The 27,249-nt window shown below is 40.6% G+C and overlaps 2 protein-coding genes across 2 annotated transcripts in view; one reads left to right on the top strand and one right to left on the bottom strand.

Annotated features, from left to right (window-relative positions):
• LOC307030933 (uncharacterized protein) overlaps positions 1 to 27,249 on the bottom strand; it is a 354,919-nt gene that overhangs the window by 304,275 nt on the left and 23,395 nt on the right. The window contains exons 10-11 of the mRNA XM_079667564.1: positions 26,714 to 26,884; positions 24,892 to 25,062 (exon numbers count right to left, since the gene is read on the bottom strand). Coding sequence (XP_079523690.1) covers positions 24,892 to 25,062; positions 26,714 to 26,884 — 342 coding nt within the window. The remainder of the gene's footprint in view (positions 1 to 24,891; positions 25,063 to 26,713; positions 26,885 to 27,249) is intronic.
• LOC307034571 (serotransferrin-1-like) lies at positions 8,111 to 16,089 on the top strand (the record flags this gene model as incomplete). Its single annotated transcript, XM_079673403.1, has 5 exons — positions 8,111 to 8,136; positions 13,113 to 13,316; positions 14,732 to 14,974; positions 15,372 to 15,420; positions 15,595 to 16,089. 5 exons carry the CDS (start codon positions 8,111 to 8,113, stop codon positions 15,712 to 15,714), a joined length of 642 nt encoding a protein of 213 aa, XP_079529529.1. The 3' UTR covers positions 15,715 to 16,089.

Raw genomic sequence — 27,249 nt, 5'->3', positions numbered from 1 at the left:
ACGAAGAGAGGAACGCTTCAGTTTAACTATTATTATAAATAAATAGAAGAACAGTGTTGGTTTTATTTTGCTCTCAGTATTTAAACAGCAGAAATGTTATAGTGTTTATTTGAATAATTAAACTCCTGATTAGTTTATAAAGTGAATCACATCTGGACTCACTTGGCCTTCCTGCAGTTCCTCACAGCTGGAATCAGTCTCAGTTTCCCCTCCCGTGATGTGTTGTACTGATTCAGGTCCAACTCATCCATAACCTCCTCTGACATCTGCAGCATGTAGGCCAGAGCAGAGCAGTGGATCACAGAGAGTTCCTTCTTTGATCCGTTCTCTGACTTCAGGAACTTTGTGATCTCCTGATGTACTGAGAGGTCCTTCATCTCTATCAGACAGTGGAAGATGTTGATGCTCCTGTCAGGAGAGATTTCACCACTGCTCATCTCCTTCAGGTTGTTGATGGCTCTCTGGATGTCTTTGTGACCCAGCAGGCCTCCGAAGAGTCTCTGGATGATTGTTGGATGCTTGTCTGTGCGACCCAGCAGGCCTCCTAACAGTCTCTGGTTGGACTTCAGAGAGAGGCCATGGAGAAAGCGGACAAACAGGTCCAGGTGGCCATTTTTACTACTGAGGGATTTCTCCATGGCTCCCTTCAGGAAGACATCCAGGGATGGGTAATCCTGATCACTGTTTTCACTGTTCTCATAGGGCCAGTCTCCCTGCAGGAAGTCCTTCAGTACCTCTGTGTCTCTGTTGGTGTGACAGTGCAACATGTAGACTGCAGCCAGAAACTCCTGAATGCTCAGATGAACAAAGCAGTAGACTGTTTTCTGGAAGATCACACTCTCTCTTTTGAAGATCTCTGTACAAAGTCCTGAGTGCACCAAGGCCTCGGTGACATCGAGGCCACAGCTCTGCAGGTCTTCTTGGTAGAACATGATGTCTCCTTTCTCCAGATGTTCAAACGCCAGCCTCCCCAGCTTCAGAAGAAGCTTCCTGTCAGCCTCCGTCAGCTGCTGTGGACTCGTCTCATGTCCCTCTTCATACTTCTGCTTCTTCCTCTTGGTCTGGACCAGCAGGAAGTGTGAGTACATGTCAGTGAGGGTCTGGGGCAGCTCTCCTCTCTGGTCCGTAGTCAACATGTGGTCCAGAACTGCAGCAGTGATCCAGCAGAAGACTGGGATCAGACACATGATGTGGAGGCTCCTGGAGCTCTTGATGTGAGAGATGATTCTGCTGGCCTTCTTCTTCTTTCTGAATCTCCTCCTGAAGTACTCCTCCTTCTGGGCGTCAGTGAAGCCTCGTACTTCTGTCACCCTGTCCACACACTCAGGAGGGATCTGATTGGCCGCTGCAGGTCTGGAAGTTATCCAGACGAGAGCCGAGGGAAGCAGCTTCCCCCTGATGAGGTTTGTCAGCAGCACGTTGACTGAGGACTGCTGAGAGACATCAGACACAACCTCATTGTTTCTGAAGTCCAGAGAAAGTCTGCTTTCATCCAGGCCGTCAAAGATGAGCAGCACTTTGCAGACAGCCAGCTGCTCTGCTGTGAGCTTCTGTAAGGTTGGATGGAAAACATGGAGCAGCCTGAGAAGACTGTACTGCTCACCTTTGATCAGGTTCAGCTCCCTGAAGGAGAGCGGGATCACCAGACTGACATCTTGGTTTCCCAAACCCTCGGCCCAGTCCAGAGTGAACTTCTGCACTGAGAAGCTTTTTCCAACTCCAGCGACTCCGTTGGTCAGGACCGCTCTGATGAGAGTCTGTTGGTCAGGTGAGGCTTTAAAGATGTCCTGGCACTTGATTGGAGTGTCATGGAGGATCTCCTTCTTGGAAGTAGTCTCCAGCTGCCTCACCTCATGTTGGGTATTAACCTCTTCACTCAGGCCTTGTGTGATGTAGAGCTCAGTGAAGATGCTGTTGAGGAGGGTTTCACTTTGATCAGTTCCTTCAGTCACACGTTCACATCTCCTCCTCAGACTGAGCCTATGTTCATCTAGAACCTCCTGCAGACCACTATCTGCTGGAAGAGAAGGAAACAGTAGAGAAGGAGGAAATGCTTTTGAGAATCTAACAATCAAACTAATAAAAACAGACAGAGTTGAAATGTTTTGCAAACAGCTGAATGTCTCTGCTCTACAACAGAATACCTCATCCAGACCAAAGGAACCAGGAAGAGGAATAAGACGCTGCATGAGTCCGGCCTCTTACCTCGTACAGAGCTGCTCTGACTGGCTGTCTGCAGGCCAGCTCTGGTTCTGGATCTTTCTCCACACTGGGGACAGGAGGGGTCTCCTGATGGAGGTCTCTGCTCCCAGTATGAGGTGATGCACTGTCTGCAGAACCAGTGTCCACAGCTGGTAGAGACTGGATCCTTCAGGACGTCCTGACACAGAGCACAGCTGAACAGCTGCTCCTCCACAGGAACACCACTCTTCCTCTTCCCTCTGTGGAGAGGAACACATCCTTTATAGCACTTTAGGGGAGCTGATTATCACCAAAGGTACAACAAGGGTGAACATTCTAGTTTGATATTTAAAAAAAGGTCTAAACAATATACCTTTGTGATCAGGTAGATAGCTTACAATTCACATGATCATGAAACCAAAGAGCATCCTGTCTGGATTCATGACATCCCCCAGAGGAGCACAAGTTCACTGCATCTACTAAGACACACAGCTGTATTCACCTGGTGCTTTATAAACCCAACTTACAGAGAATCTGCTGTGAATTCATAGCAATAAACATCTGGAAAGGATGCCTAAATAACAACAGAATGATACTGATTTGATACTGAGTTAAAGCTTTGTCAGGTCTGTCTCCAACACAACGAGCATCAACATTTACAAATGTTTGTTTTCTGAATGAGATGGGTTTGATTAAAGCTAGGCTAACATTGTAGCTGCTCCATCAGCCCTCAGAAGAACTTCATGAAGTCATACGTACAGCAGTGACTATATAGTTAGCACCACAGACAGTCTCTGGTTTAAACAGGAACATGAATAACCCTGATTGAATATGAGCTGCTGTAGAACTCTGTTCTCCTCTCTGATTCCCCTCAGACCGTCAGAGACCACAGGAGCACAATCTCAACACTGACAGCTTTTTGTAACAGAGCGTCACAGACTTTACACTCAAGTTGAAATGTGTCACGCTGCACGAATACGCAGGTGATATGAATTTCCCATCTTCACTTCCTTCGTGTTGCCAGGCACGGATCTGGGTCTTTGCATTGACTCTACATCAGTGGCGGCTCGTGGAAAATATTTTTGGTGGGGCTGTTGATATAGTGAGTAAAAAACTTTTTGGGGGAAAAATGACCCCTTAAATTGGGACTTCTGGTGATGTAATGGCCCCATAAAATCGTGGTTCTAGGGCCAGGAACAACCAGGCTGAGTCGGGCTGAGTATGCTAAACTAGAGAGAGAATCGCTGTCAAGGGGGGCTACAACTACAACAAGATGAACATATTTGACCGTGATTTAATTGTAATACACGTTTCAAAATGATGCCGAAGTAACAACATACAGATACCGGATAGTAAAAACCATGAATTAAGGCTTTGACATGTCTGCAGACAGACGGCAGGCGAAAAACCTTTTTAAATGCGTGTTTTCTAATGGAGATTTGGCTAAGCTAACGTTGTAAATGCTCCGACCGTCCACACTCACAACAACGGCCTATACAGACATCAATAAACCAGCGACTGTATTCGCCATGACACAGACAGTATGTGGTTTGTACTTGTTTAACTTTCGTCTAGTTTCTGAACAGATATGAAGAGCTGTGAGCTCTGAGTGCTAAGAGCTAACGGCTGTGTTGTTTTTCTGGGGAGCTCATTGAACGTCACGGCTCCGCCTACACTGCGTTACTATAGATACTAGCCCAGTTCCTCACGAGTCTAAAAAACAACTCACGTCAACGCACGTAAGCAACGTGGACGCCAACGTGAGCGCCCTCGTGACCAAAATATTTTACGGCGCTGATTGGCTGAAATTATGTTTCGGCGGCACAGTTTACTATTGAGACTTTTGCAACGTGCTGGTTGCTGCTGTTTGGCTCGGGGGCAGCGCCCCGTAATGATAAACTAATGCCAAGGGCAAGGCCAGGCAGGAAACATGTGACTTATCAGTAACTTTAGACATCGTAACACAATTTTAAACAAGATCTTATTGTAGATTATACATTTTACTGATACCAATTGTATGATATTTACCTTGTTCATTAAAATTTTTTTTTATAAAATATATATATTTTTGAAATATATATTTAATTTTTTTTTTTTTTAATTTAATTTAATTTTTTTTTTAATATTTCTTTTTTTATGTGGGAAGAGGTGGGGCGGTGTATATATTTAGTTTTTAAATCAGTATTTATCAACATGTTTGCTATTTAAAACCATTTTATACCACAGATACAATGATAATATAATTGCATATTGAATTATCATCAAATTATGTTAGCTTGCTGTACTCTGCTGCGTGTTTCCTTTACAAACTGCTCACAGGATATCATTAAAGAACAGTTTAATATATTAGATTACATCCAAACAGAATCCTCTTCAGGTCAGGTTACAGTAGAAACAGACTCTTACTTTGTGTCTGAGGGTCCAGGGTCATTACTGAAGTCTATAGGTTTCCCCATAGACCAGTCACTCTTCAGAGACAGACAGCTGGAGACTGGAGACTCTGCTCTCTGTCTGTGGAAACAACACATGTTTTAAACATCATTAGTTTATTTAAAGAGCAGATTTTGATCTATGACTGTTCACCTGATTAAAGACTTTTAGAGTTTTTGAGTCTTGATTGTGGGTTTCTGTTTTTAAAATTCATTTGAGTGTGAAACGTTTTACATATTTGTATTTTGTTTGCTTAATTTAACACAAAGTCCAACACGTAGGTTGTGAGGATGATTTCACTGGGAGATCATTTACTATTGCTGTAAAGTCAAACAGAGCCTGAGGCTATAATAATGATAAAATAAATACAGATTACAATTAGTAAAAAATTAATATATATAAATACATATCAATAACAAAATAGCTTAATTTTAAAGAGAAATTAAATCATTAACGTTACAAATATGTACACTGAAGGCGGTCCTCCTCTGGCAAGCCGGGTGTAATCACACTAATCAGAAAGCCCCGGTGCCGCTACCTGAAGGAGTTAAATAGTTGGAGCGTGCGAGCCGGGTGACACACTGAAGCGCGCAGACAGGAGGCATTCTACCAAGTCAGGACAGGCAGCCGGTAACACACTGAAGCGTGCAGACGGGAAGCATTCTACCAAGTCAGGACAGGCAGCCGGTAACATACTGAAGCGTGCAGACGGGAAGCATTCTACCAAGTCAGGACAGGCAGCCGGTAACACACTGAAGCGTGCAGACGGGAAGCATTCTACCAAGTCAGGACAGGCAGCCGGTAACACACTGAAGCGTGCAGACAGGAGGCATTCTACCAAGTCAGGACAGGCAGCCGGTCAGACACTCAGATCCTTAGTGTTGTGTGAGAGGTCCGCAGAGCCACGGTGCGCTAAGATGTTTTATGTTCTGGTAAATTGTTTGCGTGTGTGCCACGTGTCCTTTTATAACCCTGCGCGTCATTGTTTGTATATTAAGTATCAATTTGGTGTGCTAATTTTGCAGAGCATTCTGTGTACTTAGACTCTCTGTTAGTTATTGTTAAAAGGATAGATAAAAGAAGGAACTTAATTTAACATCCTGCAATTAGCCTACTCTGACAGGTGTTAAAAGGATATAGACGATTTTATACATTGAATTTAAGAAGAACAATAAATAAATGCAATACAATATTTATTGTTAAAAACTATTCATTTCCATTTACTAAAAGCCTTTCTAATAAAATCCTGCTAATTTAGTTCACTGAATATTCCTGCTAAAATAGAGGAAACAATCTTTCTTGTTATAAAGAATTTATTTGATTTATTAAAAACATTGCTAATAAAATCCAGTTAATTAAATCTGCGGAGATTTTAAAAGAGCTTGGGTTTAGAGAATGTATGTTTAAAATGAATATTTCTGTGCTTAGTCTGCCCAATTTATTTGTAAAATATTCACCTTTAAGGCAGCAGTGTCAATGTATTGTTTGTATGCTTTGTTTATTTTAATAACTTGCAAGTTCTCTAAATGCATCTTTCTTGTTTCAAAGGTTTTCCCCCTGCACTAAATGACCCATTCAGCAAGTAAATGGACTTCTGTTTTAAGTAAACTGCTGAAATAAAAGACTGAAAAGTAAAGCTGTGTCCTTGGAGTGGAACCCTGTTCAAAGTCAGTAGATGCCTCAAGTCCCTTTCAAGTGGGGAAACTGCACCAAAATCACAGGAGACTTGATTATTGCTGATGATGACAAGGAGCAAGATCTCAATTTTGATGTACTAAAAACAGAATCCTCTTCAGGTCAGGTTACAGTAGAAACAGACTCTTACTTTGTGTCTGAGGGTCCAGGTTCATCACTGAAGGTTATAGGGAGACCCATAGACCGGTCACTCTTCAGAGACAGACAGCTGGAGACTGAAGATGTGTCCTCTTCCTCATCTTTTAAATCACTCATCTTCTCCAGTCTAAGAGACACACCACACACTGGACACACACACACACACACACACACACACACACACACACACACACACACACACACACACACACACACACACACACACACACACACACACACACACACACACACACACACACACACACACACACACACACACACACACACACACACACACACACACACACACACACACACACACACACACACACACACACTTCAATCTAAACCATCTTAATAATAAACTTGGTTAAAAAACATGAAATCAGTCAGACATCAGGCCGCTCTCCATTTTGACTGCGTCACATGTAACTCTGATGAAACAGGAAATAATAAAAGTTTACAACACTTGCAGAAGTCTCATTGGACTCTAGGATGCAGATTTTTAACCAATAAGTTATTTTCTGACATCCAGTTTGACAGAGTAAATAATGAATGTGTTAGAAAGCAGATCCTGGTGATAACACTCACCCTGTTGTTCTCCTGCTCCGTCAAGCTGTAAAATGGAGTCTGGCAGTCTGACAAGTATGACTTCCTACTTGCAGGTGACACCCTCACTGCAGCTCCTCCCTCTGATAGGAATCATGCTCAAGTTCCAACATAGAAACAAAAACATTGAAGACTTCAATGCTTCAAGATTGGAGGTTCAAAACCCCCATTACACACACACACACACACACACACACACACACACACACACACACACACACACACACACACACACACACACACACACACACACACACACACACACACACACACACACACACACACACACACACACACACGTAAGCGGTGTCTGCGTTGTGTTGTGTTGATGGATGAGACCCGAGCCAAAACATTGAAGACTTCAATGCTTAACCCCCATTAAACACACACACACACACACACACACACACGCACACGCACACGCACACACGTACACTGGACACCCCACACTGTACACACACATGTAACCGGTGTGTCGTTAAGCGGTGTCTGCTTGTAATGTGTTGATGATGGATGAGACCGGAGCCAGCACACAGTTGAGGCGGTCTCCGTTTATTCAATGATAATCTGACAACATACAACAAATCAGTCGTCATTCATTAGTTTTTCTCCTCACACCAACTCTTCTCACATGGAACATTCGCAAAAAGGGAAGAGGAAACGTGAGGAACACACAATATGAAGGGGGAGGTCCCCACAAAAATAATCTTCTGAGTACAGTGACTACATTTCAGAGGTTCCGCCTCTCAGACCTAGTCAGGTATTGCACGTTCAATAAATGAAGAACACAGAATTATTAAATATGAAACACAGAATGTGTGATTATACTAAATGATTTACAAATGAACACCACTGCATATTTACACACACACACACACACACACACACACACACACACACACACACACACACACACACACACACACACACACACACACACACACACACACACACACACACACACACACACACACACACACACACACACACACACGTTCATCAACTTATTAACTTGAAGGTGCATACTGCCACCTACTGTACAAGAGTGTGTATCACCATGTCATCCTATCACCACCTGTGGAAGTATGCCACTGTGTTTACGTTATTTTTAATTCTTGTAATCAACCTGTTTCCCTCAAATACTTAAAAAGTGCCTTCCTGGTACCCTCTCCCCTTCTGTCCCCAGTTTCAGAAGCCTTTAAGATGATCTTTGGAGATGCATCAATCTGTTACACTTAAGAGGAAAACAGGCTAATTTCACGAAAACCAAGCAATTGAAACTGAACAAAATGATATTAAAAAGGTAAACAATAAGGCTCCTCTACTTCAATAAATGCAAGAGATGCAGCATTTGATCAACAATGTTTAATTTATATTTTTCATCTTCTTTAGACGTCACTCATTGGGTGACATCCCGACGATGGTTTGGACTTTATTGATCCCCAAAACACAAGTCTAAGTCTTTTAAAAAAATCTCCATTGTAACAACAAAACGGTTATCTCTAATTTCGTGATCTCATTGCTTTAGTGGAGAAGAGCTTCAAAATCTAAAATCTCAAACCTGTTAGAAATCCCATCCATTACATCCTGTTCCTGAGGTTTAGGGAGTAGCAAAACCTTTAATAGCAAAAACATTTTTGACGCTAATAAACATTTAGGCCTATGTCTGGCTCTTGAGGGCTCTGACGTGAAGTGTACTTCTCGCGCCAAATACAGCAATAAAAGTTCATCAAAGTTTATTTAATTAGCCCAATATCACACATTTTACTTTTGTCTCTGGGGGCTTTAAGGTGTAGAACGTGAATATGCCGGACATTCCAGGTGATGTGAGCTTTTAAAATATTTACTGAAGAGACAACAGTCACTGTGTTTCTCCTCGCACTGTGTACAACTTGACACAAAAAGTCAAAATAAAAGGAGGAAGTGAAATAAAATATTATAGCAACTCAAAGATATTGTTAAAGACACGTGCCCAACTTTCAGAGCAATTGAAAGTGCTGTTATAAATGTTATCATCTCCACAAAATACAAGGATATAAGCAAAAGCACATTGTGTGTCTGTCCTTAGACCCTCACATCGTACAAGGAAACACTTCCAGAGAAACCCCACAGTTTAAAGGGAACATGGGAGAAACCTCAGGGAGAGCAACAGAGGAGGGATCCCTCTCCCAGGACGGACAGACGTGCAATAGATGCCGTGTGTAAATCAAAGAGATAATACATTTTACAGCGTGGGTAGACCAAATGTTTGGAAATGCATGTGTCTATAATAAGAAGATGAATCCACGAGGATGTCAACAATCCTGTGGGAGCCATCAGGGAAGTAGTATGGTGAGAGTCAGGCAGGACCGCAGAGACAGGTTCAGCCACAACTCGAAGACCAGGACTCAGATCTAGGACTCAGGACTGGTAAAAGTAGAAGTACTGACTAAACTTCTTTACTCAAGTAAAAGTAAAGAGGCTTTGAAATGTACTTCAGTAAAAAGTACCCATAACTAGCAGCTGTTTTAAAGAGTACCTGACCTCCCTTTATATTAATAGAACAATCATGTCATTGTTAGCTAATGAATGTTTCCATGCTGAACAACGGCAACATGACAACGTTTCCATTGGTCCCTCTTCTTTAGAGAAGACCAGGAAATGATGGATACACGGATCGTGTTCAAATCAATAGGCACGCAATGACTCTAAATAATAATGATCACGCCACCAAACACACATTCAAACTAAAGGAACCAGCCTGTTTGGAAAATGAGAGAAGTAGAAAGTACAGGTATTTGAGTTCAACATGTAAGAAGTAGAAAGTACAGGTATTTGGGTTCAACATGTAAGAAGTAGAAAGTACAGGTATTTGAGTTCAACATGTAAGAAGTAGAAAGTACAGGTATTTGGGTTCAACATGTAAGAAGTAGAAAGTACAGGTATTTGAGTTCAACATGTAAGAAGTAGAAAGTACAGGTATTTGAGTTCAACATGTAAGAAGTAGAAAGTACAGGTATTTGGGTTCAACATGTAAGAAGTAGAAAGTACAGGTATTTGTGTTCAAAATGTAAGAAGTAGAAAGTACAGGTATTTGAGTTCAACATGTAAGAAGTAGAAAGTACAGGTATTTGAGTTCAACATGTAAGAAGTAGAAAGTACAGGTATTTGAGTTCAACATGTAAGAAGTAGAAAGTACAGGTATTTGGGTTCAACATGTAAGAAGTAGAAAGTACAGGTATTTGGGTTCAACATGTAAGAAGTAGAAAGTACAGGTATTTGTGTTCAAAATGTAAGAAGTAGAAAGTACAGGTATTTGTGTTCAAAATGTAAGAAGTAGAAAGTACAGGTATTTGGGTTCAACATGTAAGAAGTAGAAAGTACAGGTATTTGTGTTCAACATGTAAGAAGTAGAAAGTACAGGTATTTGAGTTCAACATGTAAGAAGTAGAAAGTACAGGTATTTGGGTTCAACATGTAAGAAGTAGAAAGTACAGGTATTTGAGTTCAACATGTAAGAAGTAGAAAGTACAGGTATTTGGGTTCAACATGTAAGAAGTAGAAAGTACAGGTATTTGAGTTCAACATGTAAGAAGTAGAAAGTACAGGTATTTGGGTTCAACATGTAAGAAGTAGAAAGTACAGGTATTTGAGTTCAACATGTAAGAAGTAGAAAGTACAGGTATTTGGGTTCAACATGTAAGAAGTAGAAAGTACAGGTATTTGAGTTCAACATGTAAGAAGTAGAAAGTACAGGTATTTGGGTTCAACATGTAAGAAGGAGAAAGTACAGGTATTTGAGTTCAACATGTAAGAAGTAGAAAGTACAGGTATTTGTGTTCAACATGTAAGAAGTAGAAAGTACAGGTATTTGAGTTCAACATGTAAGAAGTAGAAAGTACAGGTATTTGAGTTCAACATGTAAGAAGTAGAAAGTACAGGTATTTTTTGTGTTCAACATGTGAGAAGTAGAAAGTACAGGTATTTGTGTTCAACATGTAAGAAGTAGAAAGTACAGGTATTTGTGTTCAACATGTGAGAAGTAGAAAGTTCAGGTATTTGAGTTCAAAATGTAAGAAGTCAAAGTAAAAAGTCTTCAGAAAAATAAGTTGTGAGTAAAGTACTGATACCAGAAAAATGTACTTTAGTTAGGAAGTATTTGTACTCCACTACTTCCCACCTCTGGTAAAAATGTATGTAGAAGTCTCAGTAAGCAATGATTAAGTTCAATGATTTAGATATTATAAATTCTAAGTATATGGGAGTTATTTCAACCAAATAACAAAATAACTTTCAAAAGAATTTAGCATTTGGTCTTTTGGGCCAAGGTATGTTATATTGTGTTTCCTTTTGTTTCCTCAATGTAGGTGAGCTTGTCCTAACCATTCATTTGTATAGGTGTTTCAGTGGCTTTTGTTTATTTACTTTTTAAAATAAAAAGACAAATAACACTGGTTTTAGTTTCAATTTATTTCAAGTGATGCTAAAATCAAAATTCATGTTTTAAAAAACACCACTCCATGTATATCCCAAACACACACAATATCTATAGTCACCCAGACTCTGTCAGATACAGTGAATCCCTTTGTTAAGTAGCCACTTGGTTAAGAAATAGGACCCAAAACACCACCCAAGCCTCGATATGCATCCGATTCAGGCCTGTGGGTTTTATAATGTGCCTCCTTCAATCCTGGTCCTTTGCATTAGAATAAAATACACCTAATGGACGGAACAAAATGCACTTGAAATGTGTTTTAAGAAAAGAATGACAAGGTGTGAAAGCATCATACAAATGTGCCTTATGGAATTGCATACTCTTGAAAAATGGTTCCTAATGTTGCATCACGTGTCAGGAAAGCTATATATAGACAGTACAGCCCTACGAAATAAAAAAGTCAAGGAATGCACGGTGAAATGTGACGGTGAGTGACCGAGTACAGAAACATTGAGTGTGCATACAGTGGAGGAAGGGGTGTGGAAGACATCTCATTTCTGGTGGAGGGACAGTATTACACACCACAACATGTAATTCAGGTAAGGAGGCAGGTGTTTGTGGAGAGGAAGACAAAGAACAATGAGGACATGTGGACAGTTTGTATTGAAAGGCTTCATATGCATTTAGTATTGTAAGAACATGTTTTAATTGGGGGGTGGACGTCACATCCTCTAGGGGGGTCCTGGGGTATGCCCCCCCCGGGAAGTTTTTTTTTTACATTTTAAAGTAAAATGCTTCAACCTGGTGCACTTTGAGCGCCCAATTACAGAGACTTGATCTAGGGGGTACAACTTTAAACACCCATATGAAAAAGATCGGTTTGCATTTTATTAATCAAATAAGTATGTGAACATAACCGATAACCTAAAATAGCCAATAACAAATAAATGTAACTTATTTAATTTGTGTTGTTCATTCAGCCTATATCTTATGTTATCAGTTAAAGGTGGGGTATGTAATTTATTTCAGATACACTTTTTGTTATATTCCATGGAATGCTCTTAACATCCTGATAGCAATGAATATATGAAGTGCTTTGACAAGAAATACATAAGAAAAATTAATTTGTGGAAACCGTAGCCCGGCTAAAGTAACTGGATGGCCTACCTGCCTGTCAGCCTTCTGTCTGTGCACAAACTTATCTCGTGCCCTCATTGGTCATGTGAGCGTTCGTGTGTGTTGGAGGAGGGGCTCTGTGAGGAAGTCTGAAGGAAGGGGCAGATTGGGCAGATGATAAAACACATCATACATTATTCTGGAATGGGACAATTTGCATAATAAATACTTTTACTTTCGGTACTTTAAGCATATTTTTTGATGCCAATACTTTTGTACTTTTTATTGAATGACATTCTGAATGACTTTTTCTTGTAAAAGAGTATTTCTACACTCTGGTAATTTTATTTGAGTACACGATCTGAGTACTTCTCCCCCCTCTGAGAGTGATATACCCAGGGAATGCATACAGTTAATGAGATGTGCTCCAAAAGGAATCACATCAAAAATATTCTTCAAAAATTGTCTTCAGTTTGATTTTATATTTCAGCCAATGAAAATGGATAATAAATGGCGAAAAGTGATGAAGGAGGAAAGATCATTTCCTTTTGGTAAAGAAGAGTTCAGGTCTGACCTGGGACACGTTGGAGAGCCACAGGTCTTGCCACACTGGACTCGGCAGAACTGCTGGCTGGAACATCCCCATGGGTCGAATCCACAAACAGACTCAAGACTGTGACTTCAGTCAGCGACCGTGTGCTCTTCCCATGTGCAAATACGTAACCAAAGACACGTAAAGCTGCCAAGATTATGTTTGTGATCAACAATATAAAGACTTTTTTTATTGAATGCGCAGTATTTATTGTAAGTCGCTTTGGATAAAAGCGTCAGCTAAATGCAATGTAATGTAATGTAATGTAATATTGAACTGCTCTTCCTTCCGGGAAAAGATTGTCCCACTCTTGACCTAACAATCAACATCGGCACCTCTGTTGTTTCCCCGACTCAGACTGCAAGGAATCTGGGTGTGGTCCTAGATAACAAACTGTCCTTCACTGCAAACATCGCTGCTACAACCCGCTGCTGCAGATACACGCTTTACAACATCAGGAGGATACGTCCCCAGCTGACCCAGACATCAGCGCAGATTCTGGTCCAGGCTCTCGTCATCTCACGCCTAGACTACTGCAACTCCCTCCTGGCTGGTCTACCTGCATGTGCCATCCGACCTCTGCAGCTCATCCAGAATGCAGCGGCTCGTCTGGTCTTCAACCTTCCCAAATTCTCCCACACCACACCGCTCCTCCGCTCCCTTCACTGGCTTCCAGTAACTGCTAGAATCCACTTCAAGACACTGGTACTTGCGTACCATGCTGTGAATGGATCTGGCCCTTCCTACATCCAGGACATGGTTAAACCGTACACCCCAGCACGTGCACTCCGCTCTGCATCAGCCAAACAGCTCGCTGCACCCGCACTGCGAGGGGGACCCAAGTTCCCGTCAGCAAAAACACGTGGGTTTGATATCCTGGCTCCAAAATGGTGGAATGAGCTCCCCATTGAAATCAGGACAGCAGAAAGCTTACACATCTTCCGACGCAAACTGAAAACTCATCTCTTTCGACTCCACTTCGAGCGATAGAATTACTAACAAAGCACTTATATACTAATAAAGGGCTGGCTTTCTAAATGCCAGTTGAGTAGCACTTGAAATGTTTGGCTCTATGAAACCTGATGTACTTATATGATTCTGTTTTCTTAAAGGTTGTATCTTCCTGGTCGAATGCACTTATTGTAAGTCGCTTTGGATAAAAGCGTCAGCTAAATGCAATGTAATGTAATGTAAAAATGTAATATTTACAAAGTTGTAGGAACTAAACATCACTTTTTTGTACGGTTTTTAGTGCGTTTAGACGACTCAAAGCGCTTGGTTAGATAAGCTTAAGACTATTAATACCATTTTTCACATAGACAACACTGTTTGGATCTCTGAGATGTAAGATCCAAAACACAGCAATTAGGGCTCATCACCATGGTGACCAAAGAAACAAAACAGAGATCATTTAGGTTTCCACAGTTCTGTGTTTTGCATACCCAACATCAACTTCGACCACCTCCCTATGACCTAGAACACATTGAAATGATCCTAGACACAAACATTTTTTCTCAGGGAACAAAATTAACACAATAACGTTTTCTCCAAAATCATGCACTAGAAATGCAGGTTTTAGGATCCATGATTTGTTTCCTTCCTTCCTCTGAGTGTAACACCTGCCCCCTTCGTCTCGTCCTCTCCTCAGCCAAGTTCTTCAGCAGCGGCTGTGCCCCCGGTTCAGACCCCAGCTCTCCGTTCTGTTCTCAGTGTGCCGGCAGTAGAAGAACGGTGGGAGATGAGTCAAAGTGCAGTGCCAGTGCTGAAGAGCAGTACAACGGCTACGCAGGAGCTTTGAGGTAGGACAAAGGACAGTGGACATTCATCCACATTCAAACTGTTTCAGTTTCAATCCTGGTAGCCAAGGAATAGCACAAACTCCTCATAAAACCCCAAAACACACATATGTTTGTGTATGGCATAAAAACTAAAGATATCTTGTATTCATTAATGAACTTTTTTGCTGCTAATAAACCATTTTATTTTACTTTTCAAGAGAGCCAGGCTAGCTGTTTCCCTATGCTTTATTCTTTATGCTAAGCTAAGCTAACTTCCACCTGACTTTAGCCCTTTACTTAACATTCAGGGGTATCAATCTTCTGGTCTAATAAAGCAAATAAAGGTATTTCCATGGTATTTACTTTCTCTTCCAGAGCACCTCATCTTTGTGTTGTTATGTTGTGCATCTCATTATAGGTGTTTGGTTGAGGATGCAGGGGAGGTTGCTTTCATAAAACACACAATTGTTCCATAAAACAGCAATGGTGAGAGACTGACACTTACCTGTCTTAATCTCAGCTATGAATGTGTTATTTATATAAACCTAAAACATCCTCCACCTCTTCTTGTCAAAGGCAATGGTCCAGCATGGGCTAGTGGAGTAAACGCTGATGACTACCAGCTGATCTGCCCTGGGTAGGCTGCCCCAGTGGAAATCTCAGAGTACGCCAAGTGTAACCTGGCTGCTGTGCCCGCCCACGCTGTGGTGACCACACAACAAACACCTAACCTTGAAAATGTTATTTTCTTTGGGTTTTAATTGAACAGAGAGGCTCTGCATGTATTATAATGTAATGTATGTAATATAAAACACATTTGAATGACACGTTTTAGTTATTCTGGGTTTAACCGCAGACTCACTGCTTCTGTTCAGACGTCTCCAGTGTTATGTGGCAGTATAAAAAAGGCTTGTTGATATAAAAGCCTTATTCATAAAGAATTTAAACCAGCTGTTTGTGTATATATCCATTTGTTGCATATGTAAATGTCTGCACACTATGTTTTAATTTAATTTTAAATACCAATTGTTTTATTTTATTCCTGAATTGATCTGCTAAAATTGCCACTTGACACTTTAAGGGGGGAAAGCATTATGATGATGATGAAGAGGATGATGAAGATGAGGTGCAGCTTCCCAAACTTTCATTTAGTGCTAACTAACGATTTCTAGTCAATAAAGTCATTATTTTCCACCAAATTAATTGTTTAAACCCATTTTAGAATCATCAGTCAAGCTTTAACCTACAGCGGTTTGATATTTTAATAAATTAATGACAACTTTATTTTCATTCCCTTTCATTGCTTTATTCTTATATATATATATATTTATAAAACTATAATACTGAGCGTATACCACGGGTAGAATTGTAAGTTACTTTTCACAACAAGTCAGTATCCCTCCGCGTCTGAGAAAAACAGTATACCGTTGGGTTGAAAAGCAAAAACTGGAACAAGAAAGCAGCGGAGAAGTAACGGGGCAGAAAGCCTCCTTTTTGACGCAGCGGTCTGGACATAGACATCAAACGGCAAAACATATTCAGTGTGCAGTTCCTTTGGCATTAGGGCAGGGATATCTAGATACTTTTGAAGGTTTAACATAATGAATTGTGCTACTTTTAAAGCAAGCAACGATGTTTTCAAATCTGTAATCAAAGAGGTCCGCAAAAACGCTATCGACCAATCAGATTGCTTGATTTGACTTGTCAGTTTTATAAATATATTTAAATTTCTTCCGTTACGAAACAAACTTACAAAGCATAAAATGGAAACATTTAAGATTAACTTCGACCTCCGGGGGGGTCTTACTATAGTATGGATGAGTGGATTGAGCAGTGCCTATCTCCAGAAAAAAAAGCACCTAAACTACGACATGCAGAGCTACGTGAAGAGCAGGTAGACCAACTGGAAAAGTAGCACCATTTAAAAGCTTTCTGATGCGGGTCTTGAAACAAAGCAGAGAAATTATGACCGTTAGTGGCCACAGGTGCGAAAGCTCTCTCCAGAGCTACTGGAAGCCCAATCTCGGGGACCGGAGAAAGTGGAGCAATATTCTCGCCACGCCAAGCAACAGCCTCGAACAACCTCAACCTATACAAGTGACCACGTAAGCCATGCTACTGATGCTGGACAGTTTTTCAGTGGATGCACAATAAACAGCAACATACACATTAATGTAAATAAACAGCCAAATAATGGATCAACGCTCTCTGTCTAATATGTTTGCTTGCTGTTAGTGTTGTTGCATAGCAACCACCTTGCACTATGTTTTGTGCAGAAGGCAACGGAGGGACTATTTCATTTTGAACATCATTATTTACTAATAAAAACTATTTAAATTAGAGTGTGTATTTTTCTTTCATATTGCCACACTTGGTAACCGTTTTATAAAAGCAATAGCTCACTTCAGGCCGTGATATATGCTCATTATATCACAGCTAAGGGGCGTGGTTCGGCCCATACGCGAAGCGGAGGGTCGACAACCCTCTTAGACCACGGCCTGTCGTGAGCTATTGCTTACATATATATATATATATATATATATATATATATGAATTAATACATTTGAAAGCATCCGCATGTGTGTCTTTTTTTTAGGTTGCTATAGAAACGATCTCTTCTGTTTTGAAAGGGACAGTTCAACCAAAACACCGATTTAGAAATCCTTTATTGAAAAAAATGAATTTGTAACGTTTATCCTCCACTCCCCATGAGGGTGAAACACAGTGATGTGCTCAAAATAACGGTCACAACAATTTTACCGAAAAAAAATCAGATTTCAGGTTGTTCTGAAAAAGTCTGAATTTTTCAAAGTCTGAATGAATTTATTTCTGAATAAGTCAGATTACCGTTTTTTTCTGAAAAACCCAGAATAGTTCAAAAAAAGTCAGATAGATTTTTTACAAAGTCAGAATTTTCCAAAAAAAATCCGAATTTAATTCTGAAAAAGTCAGATTTCAGATTTTTTCTGAAAAAGTCATTATTTTGAGAAAAAGTAATTTTGAGTAAAATATCTTTTTTTATTTTCTTCTGAAAAGTCTGAATTTTTCTGAAAAAGTCTGATTTTTTCTGAAAAAGTCAATATTTTGACCAAAATACATATTTCTTAATTCATCTGAAAAAGTTGGAATTTTGAGGATTTTACTGGTAAAGTCAAAATGTTGAGAAATAAAATCCATTTCAGTTTTATTCCTAGAAAAGTCAGATTTTTGAGAAATAATTTCCAACTGACACCTCAAGGGGGACGACTCGGACGAGCATTGTGATGATGTCTTTAAAGGGACAGTTCAACCAAACATTTGTATTTTTCCTCAGAGACTGAAGCAAGGTAAGACCCAGACTTTCCATTTCTATTCCATTTCTCCTCATATTTTTCATCGCCTACCTTCATCTCATCCGTCCTCTCCCTGCCTCTCTTATTCTAATCCTCTCCTCTTCCTCATCTCCTCTTCCTCATCTCCCTGCTGAAGTCGTCTTTCCCATTCCAGCTTCGTAGCAGGATTCCTCTCATCTCCCCTCTTCCTCCTCCTCCTCTTCGTCGCTGTATCTCTGCAGCACTGATCTGTGCAGCGTCACCTCAAAATGCTGCAGAGCTTGTGAAGACTTACTGGAATAGAGAGTGATCTTGCTCAGTACTGGAGACAATATATGGAGCAATATTCTACTTTTTCACGTGTCAAAACCAAAACACTTTTATAAAAGAAAAAGTCATCTGGGCTACATCACGCTGAAATATCTGTAGACTGAAGAAACACACTCCTCAATGTCAGTTCCGGTATTTTATTGACAAGGATGACGACACCCTGAAACAGATTAATACAGTAAGATAAGCTGACAAAGTATTACATCCATGCAATTACATCAACACAAATATATACCACGACACAGAGTATAGTAGTATAATAGTATAATATATAAATAGTATAATATATAGTATAATATAATAGTGGAAACAGTTTGACATGAAAGAGTGGACGAACGTCTCAACTCGAGGTGGAGTGAATAAACAATGTTTGAACTAAAATGTCCGCTCAGCACTACCGGGTCAGAGCACGGCATAACTGGGCAGCGACAGCAGTGACACTACCCTCTAGTGGCCGGCGATAAACTCTTCATAGACTTTGGTTCAAACTGTGGATGTGAAACCAGTCAGGAGATTCTCCAGAATTGTGATTGTCAAAATAAAAGTTTAGGAAGCTTTTTTCGTTAACTTTCCGAGGATAAAAGGAGACTTTAATGTCTTTAGCTTGGATCTATTAGATTAACAAACATGCAGCCTGTCTCCTTTGAACAATTAATACAATTAATCTTCTTTATTTAAAAAATTAAAGAATGCTAAAGCCTCTCTCATTCATATGTACTGGACGGAGATCTTTCAAACTTGATCCCAGGTGTTCAGCACTGAACTGGATCCAAATCCTCTGGCTGCCCTATAGAGTGGTGCAGGAACGAGTCCTCAAACCAGGAAGTGAGTCAGCATTTCACCACTTCCTGTTCCCTCGTCTCAGAGTCAACGGGATTTTTGAACTCGTTTTTGGAAAATATCTGGAAATAAGGTCTGTGGTCGAGACAAATGTAAGAGACGGATCACGTTTTGTTCTACGACATTAAATCCATCAGCAGTGACCCCACTGGTGATTTCTGAAGAGTTGAAGTGTCTGAAAAACGATGGTTGTGACCAAGTGGCTGAATAGGACTAATGAAGCTCAGCGTAAGTTCAACCAGGAAGACAGTCTTTACTCTTCATTTACTATTCTCATGTACCTACTCTCTCTCCTCTCAATAAGTGATCGGGGGCGTCACTCTCCAGCTTAACCAATCACTTCGCTCTATTTCCAAGAGCCTATCATAGTGCTCTGCTAAGCCTTTTAAGTCTGCAGCTCCCTCCTCTGACAGCTGTCATTTCAGGTGACTCGACGCAACCCTCCTCCCCCCCTTTTCACCTCCTGTCCCTCTGAATCCAGGCTCAAGCTAAGCCCCTCCTCTTCAGACCGACCCAACTATCCATTCACCACCACCAGGGTCTAGACCCCGGGGGGGTTTCATCGGATCGGTTCTACCCTCCCGAATGATACTTCCTGCACAACGGGGCCTAATCGCCAAAATCACCATTACATTCATTTGTGTATCTCTGCAATAAATACGTATTCTTACATCAAAGCCGTCTCTCCTGATTGAACAGAAGTTGTGGAGGACGTTGTACGTCATTACGCCGAACACGTAAACACTCCTCTGAGTTTGTTTGCCCTGTTCTGCTTGAAAGCAAGTACCTGCCTCCTGCAAACTGTTCAAACAAACGCTTCAACTCGTACCATTTAGAATCTGTGTTTGAATATGGATCTGAAGTTGGCGTGACGTTGAAGTCGTGCTGCTGGACTCGGCTGTAGTTCCTTTACAGCATAACGTTAGCATTTTGCTTCTGGCCGTTAGATTTAGGATTCGAACATTTTAAAAGTAGGGAAGACATGTGGAGATTATCCGACTGAACAAAACGTGCATTTATCAAACAGGTTTGTTTTCCACAGATCTTATTTTTTACAATATTCCTAAATCCTATGGAGAAATCCCGTTGCTTTTTGTCGAGGGAACCAGCAGCTTACTTCAGGGTCGGCCTACAAAAATACGTCATCACTGCACCGCTCTATTTGGGGTCATAGGAAAGGAGATGCATTTAACTGTAGAACGTCCATCTCTGTCCTTTGCTCTCTGCTAGCTGCTTGACGGATGTAATGTCCTGCATGAAACTGGAAAAGATCAGATATGAACTTCTATACTGAAACAGGACATTTCAGGAAGCCTGGGGACCTTTTTTAATGTACTCCACACTCTGTAAAATGATCTGTTATTGATAGAGCTTATGTGCAGCATATGTATGTGTGTATGTATGCAGTGTATGTAGCATGTATGTTTATGTATATGTATTACATGCATATATATTAGTTTAACAATATTTCTGCTAAATATTTGTGTGTATGAGGCTCACTAGCAGTGAATGTAGGGGATAACTTTAGTCGTTATTGTTTGTGCTTTCTTTTATTTTTCTCTTTGTACATATAACCAGTACAAACAATTGTGTCATTTGCATACATTTTGCTTTCCATTTCTAAAAGGACAAACCCGTGTTATGCGTTCTAGAAACGCAATAAAAACATTTTTCATCTGAAAGTTACATCAGAGTCAACTTTATTGTCAATCTTTCAGTTTGTGTGTACAGACAGAGAGATCGATTCCCACAATCCCAAATACAAAAACATGAAATCAAATATCCTTTAAGATGATGAAATACACAGGAAACAAACTCCAAGATTTATGGATAATTCAAGAGAAAAGCACTCGGATAGAAACATTGGAAATATTTGTAAAAGAACATTCTGAGTAATTCTTATAGTTTCATTTTTATATTCCACAAAGTATCTGCTTTGACTGTAGTCAGAGAAACGATGTTTACGTCGTCTTCTCTGTTTCTCGTAAGGTCTCCCTTTCTGCTGGTCGCTTGTTAGCAGACCCTTCACGCGATAGCAGAGTGTTCTACAAATATCACTCGTCACCGGCTTGAGCTTCAATATCAGGATCCATGTATTTATTATCCTCTCAAGAATGGAAGTAGTCATCACACACAGGGCTGCGTGAGACAAATAGTTCCCAGAGTAGAGTCCTTGATATGCTTATATACAAGAGAGGGAGTTACAGTCAACAAGATGGAGGAATACCGGTTCAAAGCAGTATGCTGACATTAGTTCAGATTAGCTAAGGCCTGCGTAAGCAATAAACATGACAGTCATATGTCTATCTCTCTAGGGGCCGTGTCATCATGCCAATCTGAGGAACATAGCTATCATAACTTCAACACAGTGTCTCATGAGCGTCATCCATGTAGTCAGACATCCGGCTACGTACACAGCTACGTAGAGCCTCTGTTATCATGAGCTACTCTGATACAGAAGGAACATTCAGTATTTTCCCAACACAGAGCGAACAGGTACAGGAGGCGTAGAGCGAGGGATCATTGTCCACTAGTTAATCGATCGCAGATGGCGTCGTGCTTGCGGACGGATACAAAAAATATATATATATACGAAATATACTTTGGCGGCCGTTAATATACCTGTATACAAGTAGAGTCTATGTGTGGGAAACCCTGCAGTCTGAAAGCATCCTTTTTTAACTTTAAACATGATCTTTAATAATTGTGTAGTTTAGTTTAACTTCACGAGGTCGACCGGTTGGACTCTGGTTCTGGAGCAGCTTGCAGGCCTGGCTCCAGGAGTTCTTGGAGAGAAGGACCGCTTCCTGCCGCAGGACTCAGAGTTCCTGAACATGGAGAAACAGCTTCAGTTATTATGCTCCAAATATCTGGATCAAAGTCACAGAAAGAATGTGTCTGCAGCTCAGAGAGTCCTGCTGGGAACCCAGAGATGTGGAGGAGCCCAAAGTTTGATGATAGAAATGTAGAGTACGGGTCCCCAGCACATAGAAGCTGCCGGATGCTAGCCTGCATATGTTTGGAGAGCTTTACAGATCAGGAGAGGAACTAAGTACATTTACTCAAGCACTGTACTTAAGTACCATTTTGATGTACTTGTACTTTACTTGAGTATTGCCATGTTATGCCACTGTGTACTTCTACTCCACAACAGTTCAGAGGTACATGGTGTACTTTGACTCCACTACATGTCTTTAATCCCTTTAGTTACTTCACAGTAGGGGTGTAACGGTATCCGTATTCGTCCCGTACTGTCACGGTTCGGTACATGCAGTCACACAACCAATACGCCTTTTTTTTTACGAGTGGGAAAAAGTCCTTCAGGGCAGTATCCACTACACTATTTATACTCCAGGGGGCGGTATTGCGCCTAAAAGCTGTTTGCCAGCCGCCCTTAAACAACAAATGAAGAACAAGAAGAAACACAACAACCAAACGAACACAATACAAGAAGAAGAAAAGTTAGAATGGTGATTTCAGATAACACACAGGAGCTAGAACCCACCTGCTTCTTTTAAATCAGCTGTGTGGGAACATTTCGGGTTCCCTGTGGACTACAATAACCATGAAGTGTGCGAGTGGTGGATCGGACGAGGACGGTGTGTCGGCGTTGTTAGACAGCGGTGCGGTATGCTAATGGCAACACGCCAAACATGTTAAATCATATCAGAGGGCATCAGCCAGATTTGGCAATCACCGGAGCCCGGCAAAAGACAACAGCAGTTCAACAGCTTCTCCCCGCTGTTTTTAATAAACCAATAGACATGAAAGACCAAAATAAAGAACGGAAGCTTTTGGCATATGTTTTTCAACGACTTTGAGCTCTTGAAACACTTTCTTCTTATTTATGATGTAAGATTTTCAAGACATTCTTTTGAGTTTTACAGCTTGATACCTTTTTGTTTGACATCATTATAGATAATATGGCCATCTGAGTGTGTGTGGTACTGTTTGTGGTTTGTTTTGAACTGTTTAATAAAGTTAATTATTCAAAATGGTTCCTTATTTTTAAACTGAAACTTGCACTACTGTTCAAAAATAAATAACAACAAACCTGGAATTATGCATTTGGGACTTTTTTTTTGCTTTTTCTTGTTGAACCGAACCCGTACCGAACCGTGACCCCCAAACCGAGGTACGAACCGAACCGTGACTTCTGTGAACCGTTACACCCCTACTTCTCAGATGTGGATGAATGATGTGAAATCTAATCAAGTGTTAAATCAGACTTTAGTTCCACCTGGAGTAAATCCACCAGCTACCCTGCAGTATACAAAGTCATTCAGACTAGCTGCTCCTTTACCAGCTTTGAGAACACTTTCATGATCAATCATTATAAAACATATCATATCTATTATTCTGAAATGGACCAATCTGCACAATGACTACTTTCACTGTTTCTACTTTCACTATATTTTGATGAGAATACTTTTCTACTTTCACTTGAGGAACATTTTGAATGCAGGACTTTTTTTTCTCCAGAAAAACCAATAACTACATTTATTCCGTGGTGAAACCTCAATAAACAAACTTCACCTCTCACCTTTCTGTGTGTCTTCACTTCCTGTCACCTGAGAGGAGGAGGAGAGAGAGAGAGAATAATGATGATGATAAAACATGAAGAGAAACATCCAGAATGATGAAGAGAGAAAAACAAGAGTGTTGTTTTCCTCTGAGGTCATGCTCCATGAAAGAGTTTCATATCTGGATGAATGGAGGATATTCAGTACTCACAGGTCTTCTGGATCTTGGCTCTGATCTTCTCTCCTCTGATCCTGTAGGGATGAACACAACCCAACAGTTTTAGATCCAGTTTAAAAGAAGTGTTTGTTCTTTGAGTCAGCTTCAGAGTCCTGACTGATCTCATGCTTTCCATCCCATCATATCTTCTCTGCAAACACTACGACTGACTGCTCTCAGCTGCATTACAGGAAGGAACCAGTCATTAGTCTAGAAACTAAAAACATCCCATCAAAACAGACTACCTTTTCCACTCTTCAGTCAAACCCCATTTGTCTGTGAGAGAGTTGATTACTAAATGTCAAGTCAAAGTCAGCTTTAGTGTCAATCTTCCAGTTTGTGTGCACAGACAGAGAGATCGAAATACCGTTTCCCACAATCCAGAATATAAAAACAAATGTATTTAAAAATATGTGTGTAAATATTTATATATATATATACACAGAATCAAAGACACATGTTGACATGTGCACACATTAAGACCTAAATAAAACAATACAACAATCAATATATACAAAACAAAATGACAGTGGCTATAAATAAATAATAATATATATAAATGTTTGCATTTCCAGCTGGCCTTCTATAGTTGATGGAAGAATGAGAGAGCCTGCAGTCAGTGGGTAACATCACTGATCTGTTGAGATTCCCCAGAGAGAGAAACACCTCCCTGTGTTTGATACAATACTGCTGAACCAGCAGAGACCCCTTACTGACCTGAGGGTCTCCAGTCTGCAGTCTGGACTCTCCAGAAGATCTCTCAGCAGCTCCACTCCTGAATCCTTCAGATCGTTCTGACTCAGGTCCAGCTCTCTCAAATGGATGTTGGACTTCAGAGCTGAGGCCAGAGCAGAACAGCTGATCTCTGACAACCAGCAGCCCCTCAGACTGAATAAAGAAAACATGATGTAACTTTAGAAAACAAAGTTCCTGTTTGAAATAACTCCAGGTTTAATAATCTGTTCAGAGTTAAACAGGGTTTTAATGTCAGAGATGATTTAGAAACAATCCACTGATAATCTGGATCTTTCACTTTGATCAGATGTTTAACAACTCCTTCATCTCCCTCACAGCTCATCAGTACTGACAGCATCTCCACTGACTCATGGAGCACAGTGAAGTGAAGTGAAGCACAGTAGAAGCTGCTGGGAGTCCCAGCAGCTTCTACTGAAGCCAGTCCCCAACTCCGGGGACTTCCGTCCGGGGACTCCGGGTGGCAGTATACGCCGTGAAGTTGTTTGCGGCCTGCCAGTAAACCCAAAGCAGAAGAAGACGAAGTAACGTCAGCGGCTTCATTTGCCTAATCCTTCCCCGGGGACTTATTCCGGTGTGAACGCGATCTGTACTTAGTTCATCAGAACTAAAGAGTTCTGATGAACTAAGTTCTCATGAACCTTTGTGGGAAAAGTACTGCGGTGTGAAAGCGCCTATTCATACAAATATCTCGGGACAATTATTGACTCAAAGTGGAGCTCTGATCCAAACTGTGAAGCTGTGTGCAAAAGGGGGCACCAGCGTTTGTACTGTCTTAGGAAATTGTCCTATTTTAACATTGACAAAACCAGGATGATTAGGTTTTATCGTGCTTTTATCGAGTCAGTTCTGTCTTTTTCACTAATGTCATGGTAACCTGACTTTAAAGAGCAGAAACTCTCTGAGTCAGATCATAAAGTGGTCCAGCAGACTGATTGGTGAGCCACAGCTAAACCTGGAGACCCCTGTACCTCAGGCAGTTACAGCTGTTATCCAGCTCCACATTAGACGATGACTCCCACCCTCTGCACTCAGAATTCAAGCTTCTTCCTCCGGGCCGGAGGTTACTCGTCCCAAGGAGTAGAACGAAGCGGTATACAAACAGTTTGATCCCAGCAGCTATTGCACAAATCAACACATCATAGGAGCGTCACACAGATGCCTATTTTTATTTATTTATTTAATTGTGAATTTTGAATGTCCATGTTTGTTCTAGTGTTTTCCTTCTTAAAATGTTTTTCAAATATTTGGAGATTTGGTTGAGCAGGGTATACTTGTACTTTTACTTGTCCTTTCTTAGAGATGTGTTGTTTGTGTTTGTTTTTAGTGTCAGGATGGAACCCTTGTGTCTTTTTCTCTGCAAACAGAATCTACCTTCGGGTACAAATAAATAACCTGAACCTGATTCAATCACAAATCTCAATATTGTTCACAATAATCTCAATATGACTTTTTCACCAAATCGTGAAGCCCTATTGGGAACATAAACATTTCTATGTCACAAAGTCAACTTTATGTAAAACTAATATTAGTTCAGAGGACCTTCTTTATTCAGACCATTTACTAAAGAAAACATACATTTACTTTAACAACTAACAGTGGAAGAATAATAGTTTCTTTAGGAAACAATCAACTGTTATGACTGCAGACTACATCTAGAGAAATACAAATGTGAACAAAACAACATTTACAAACGTATGGATGTTATATATATGTAGAAGAATAAGTTGAATAACTAATGAAACATGTGAGATCTCCAGCAGTAACAGAGAGTCAGTGAACTGACCTGAGGGTCTCCAGTCTGCAGTCTGGACTCTCCAGAAGATCTCTCAGCAGCTTCACTCCTGAATCCTTCAGAGCGTTGTAACTCAGTTCCAGATCTCTCAGATGGATGTTGGACTTCAGAGCTGAGATCAGAGCAGAACAGCTGATCTCTGACAACCAGCAGCTCCTCAGTCTGAATAAAGAAAACATGATGAGGATAAAAATCAGTTTATAATCCAGTCAGATGTTCAGGTCTGAAATGTGCAGCTCATCATTACTGCGTCCTAATCAATGATCTTTCCCTGAATAACAGTGACCCTCATTCTGTTCTTGAGGATCATCTTTATATCAGCCTTCTGTTTATTATCTGTGAAAACACGTCTAAATAATTGGGAACTAGGGCTGCACGATTAATCGAAATCGCGATATCAGCTTGTGCGATTACATAACCGCAACAGGCTGTGATTTAATTAAATAATCAAATGTGCGTGGTGTAGAGCCGATGAATGGGAGTCGGAGGCGGTGTGTTTAATATGGAACTCCACACTTTATTTTCCA

This window comes from Notothenia rossii (genome assembly GCF_949606895.1).
Source record: "Notothenia rossii genome assembly, chromosome: 3".
Lineage (NCBI taxonomy): Eukaryota > Metazoa > Chordata > Actinopteri > Perciformes > Nototheniidae > Notothenia > Notothenia rossii.
Note: the sequence above shows the minus strand (reverse complement) of the source record. Positions and strands in the feature narration are given on the sequence as shown.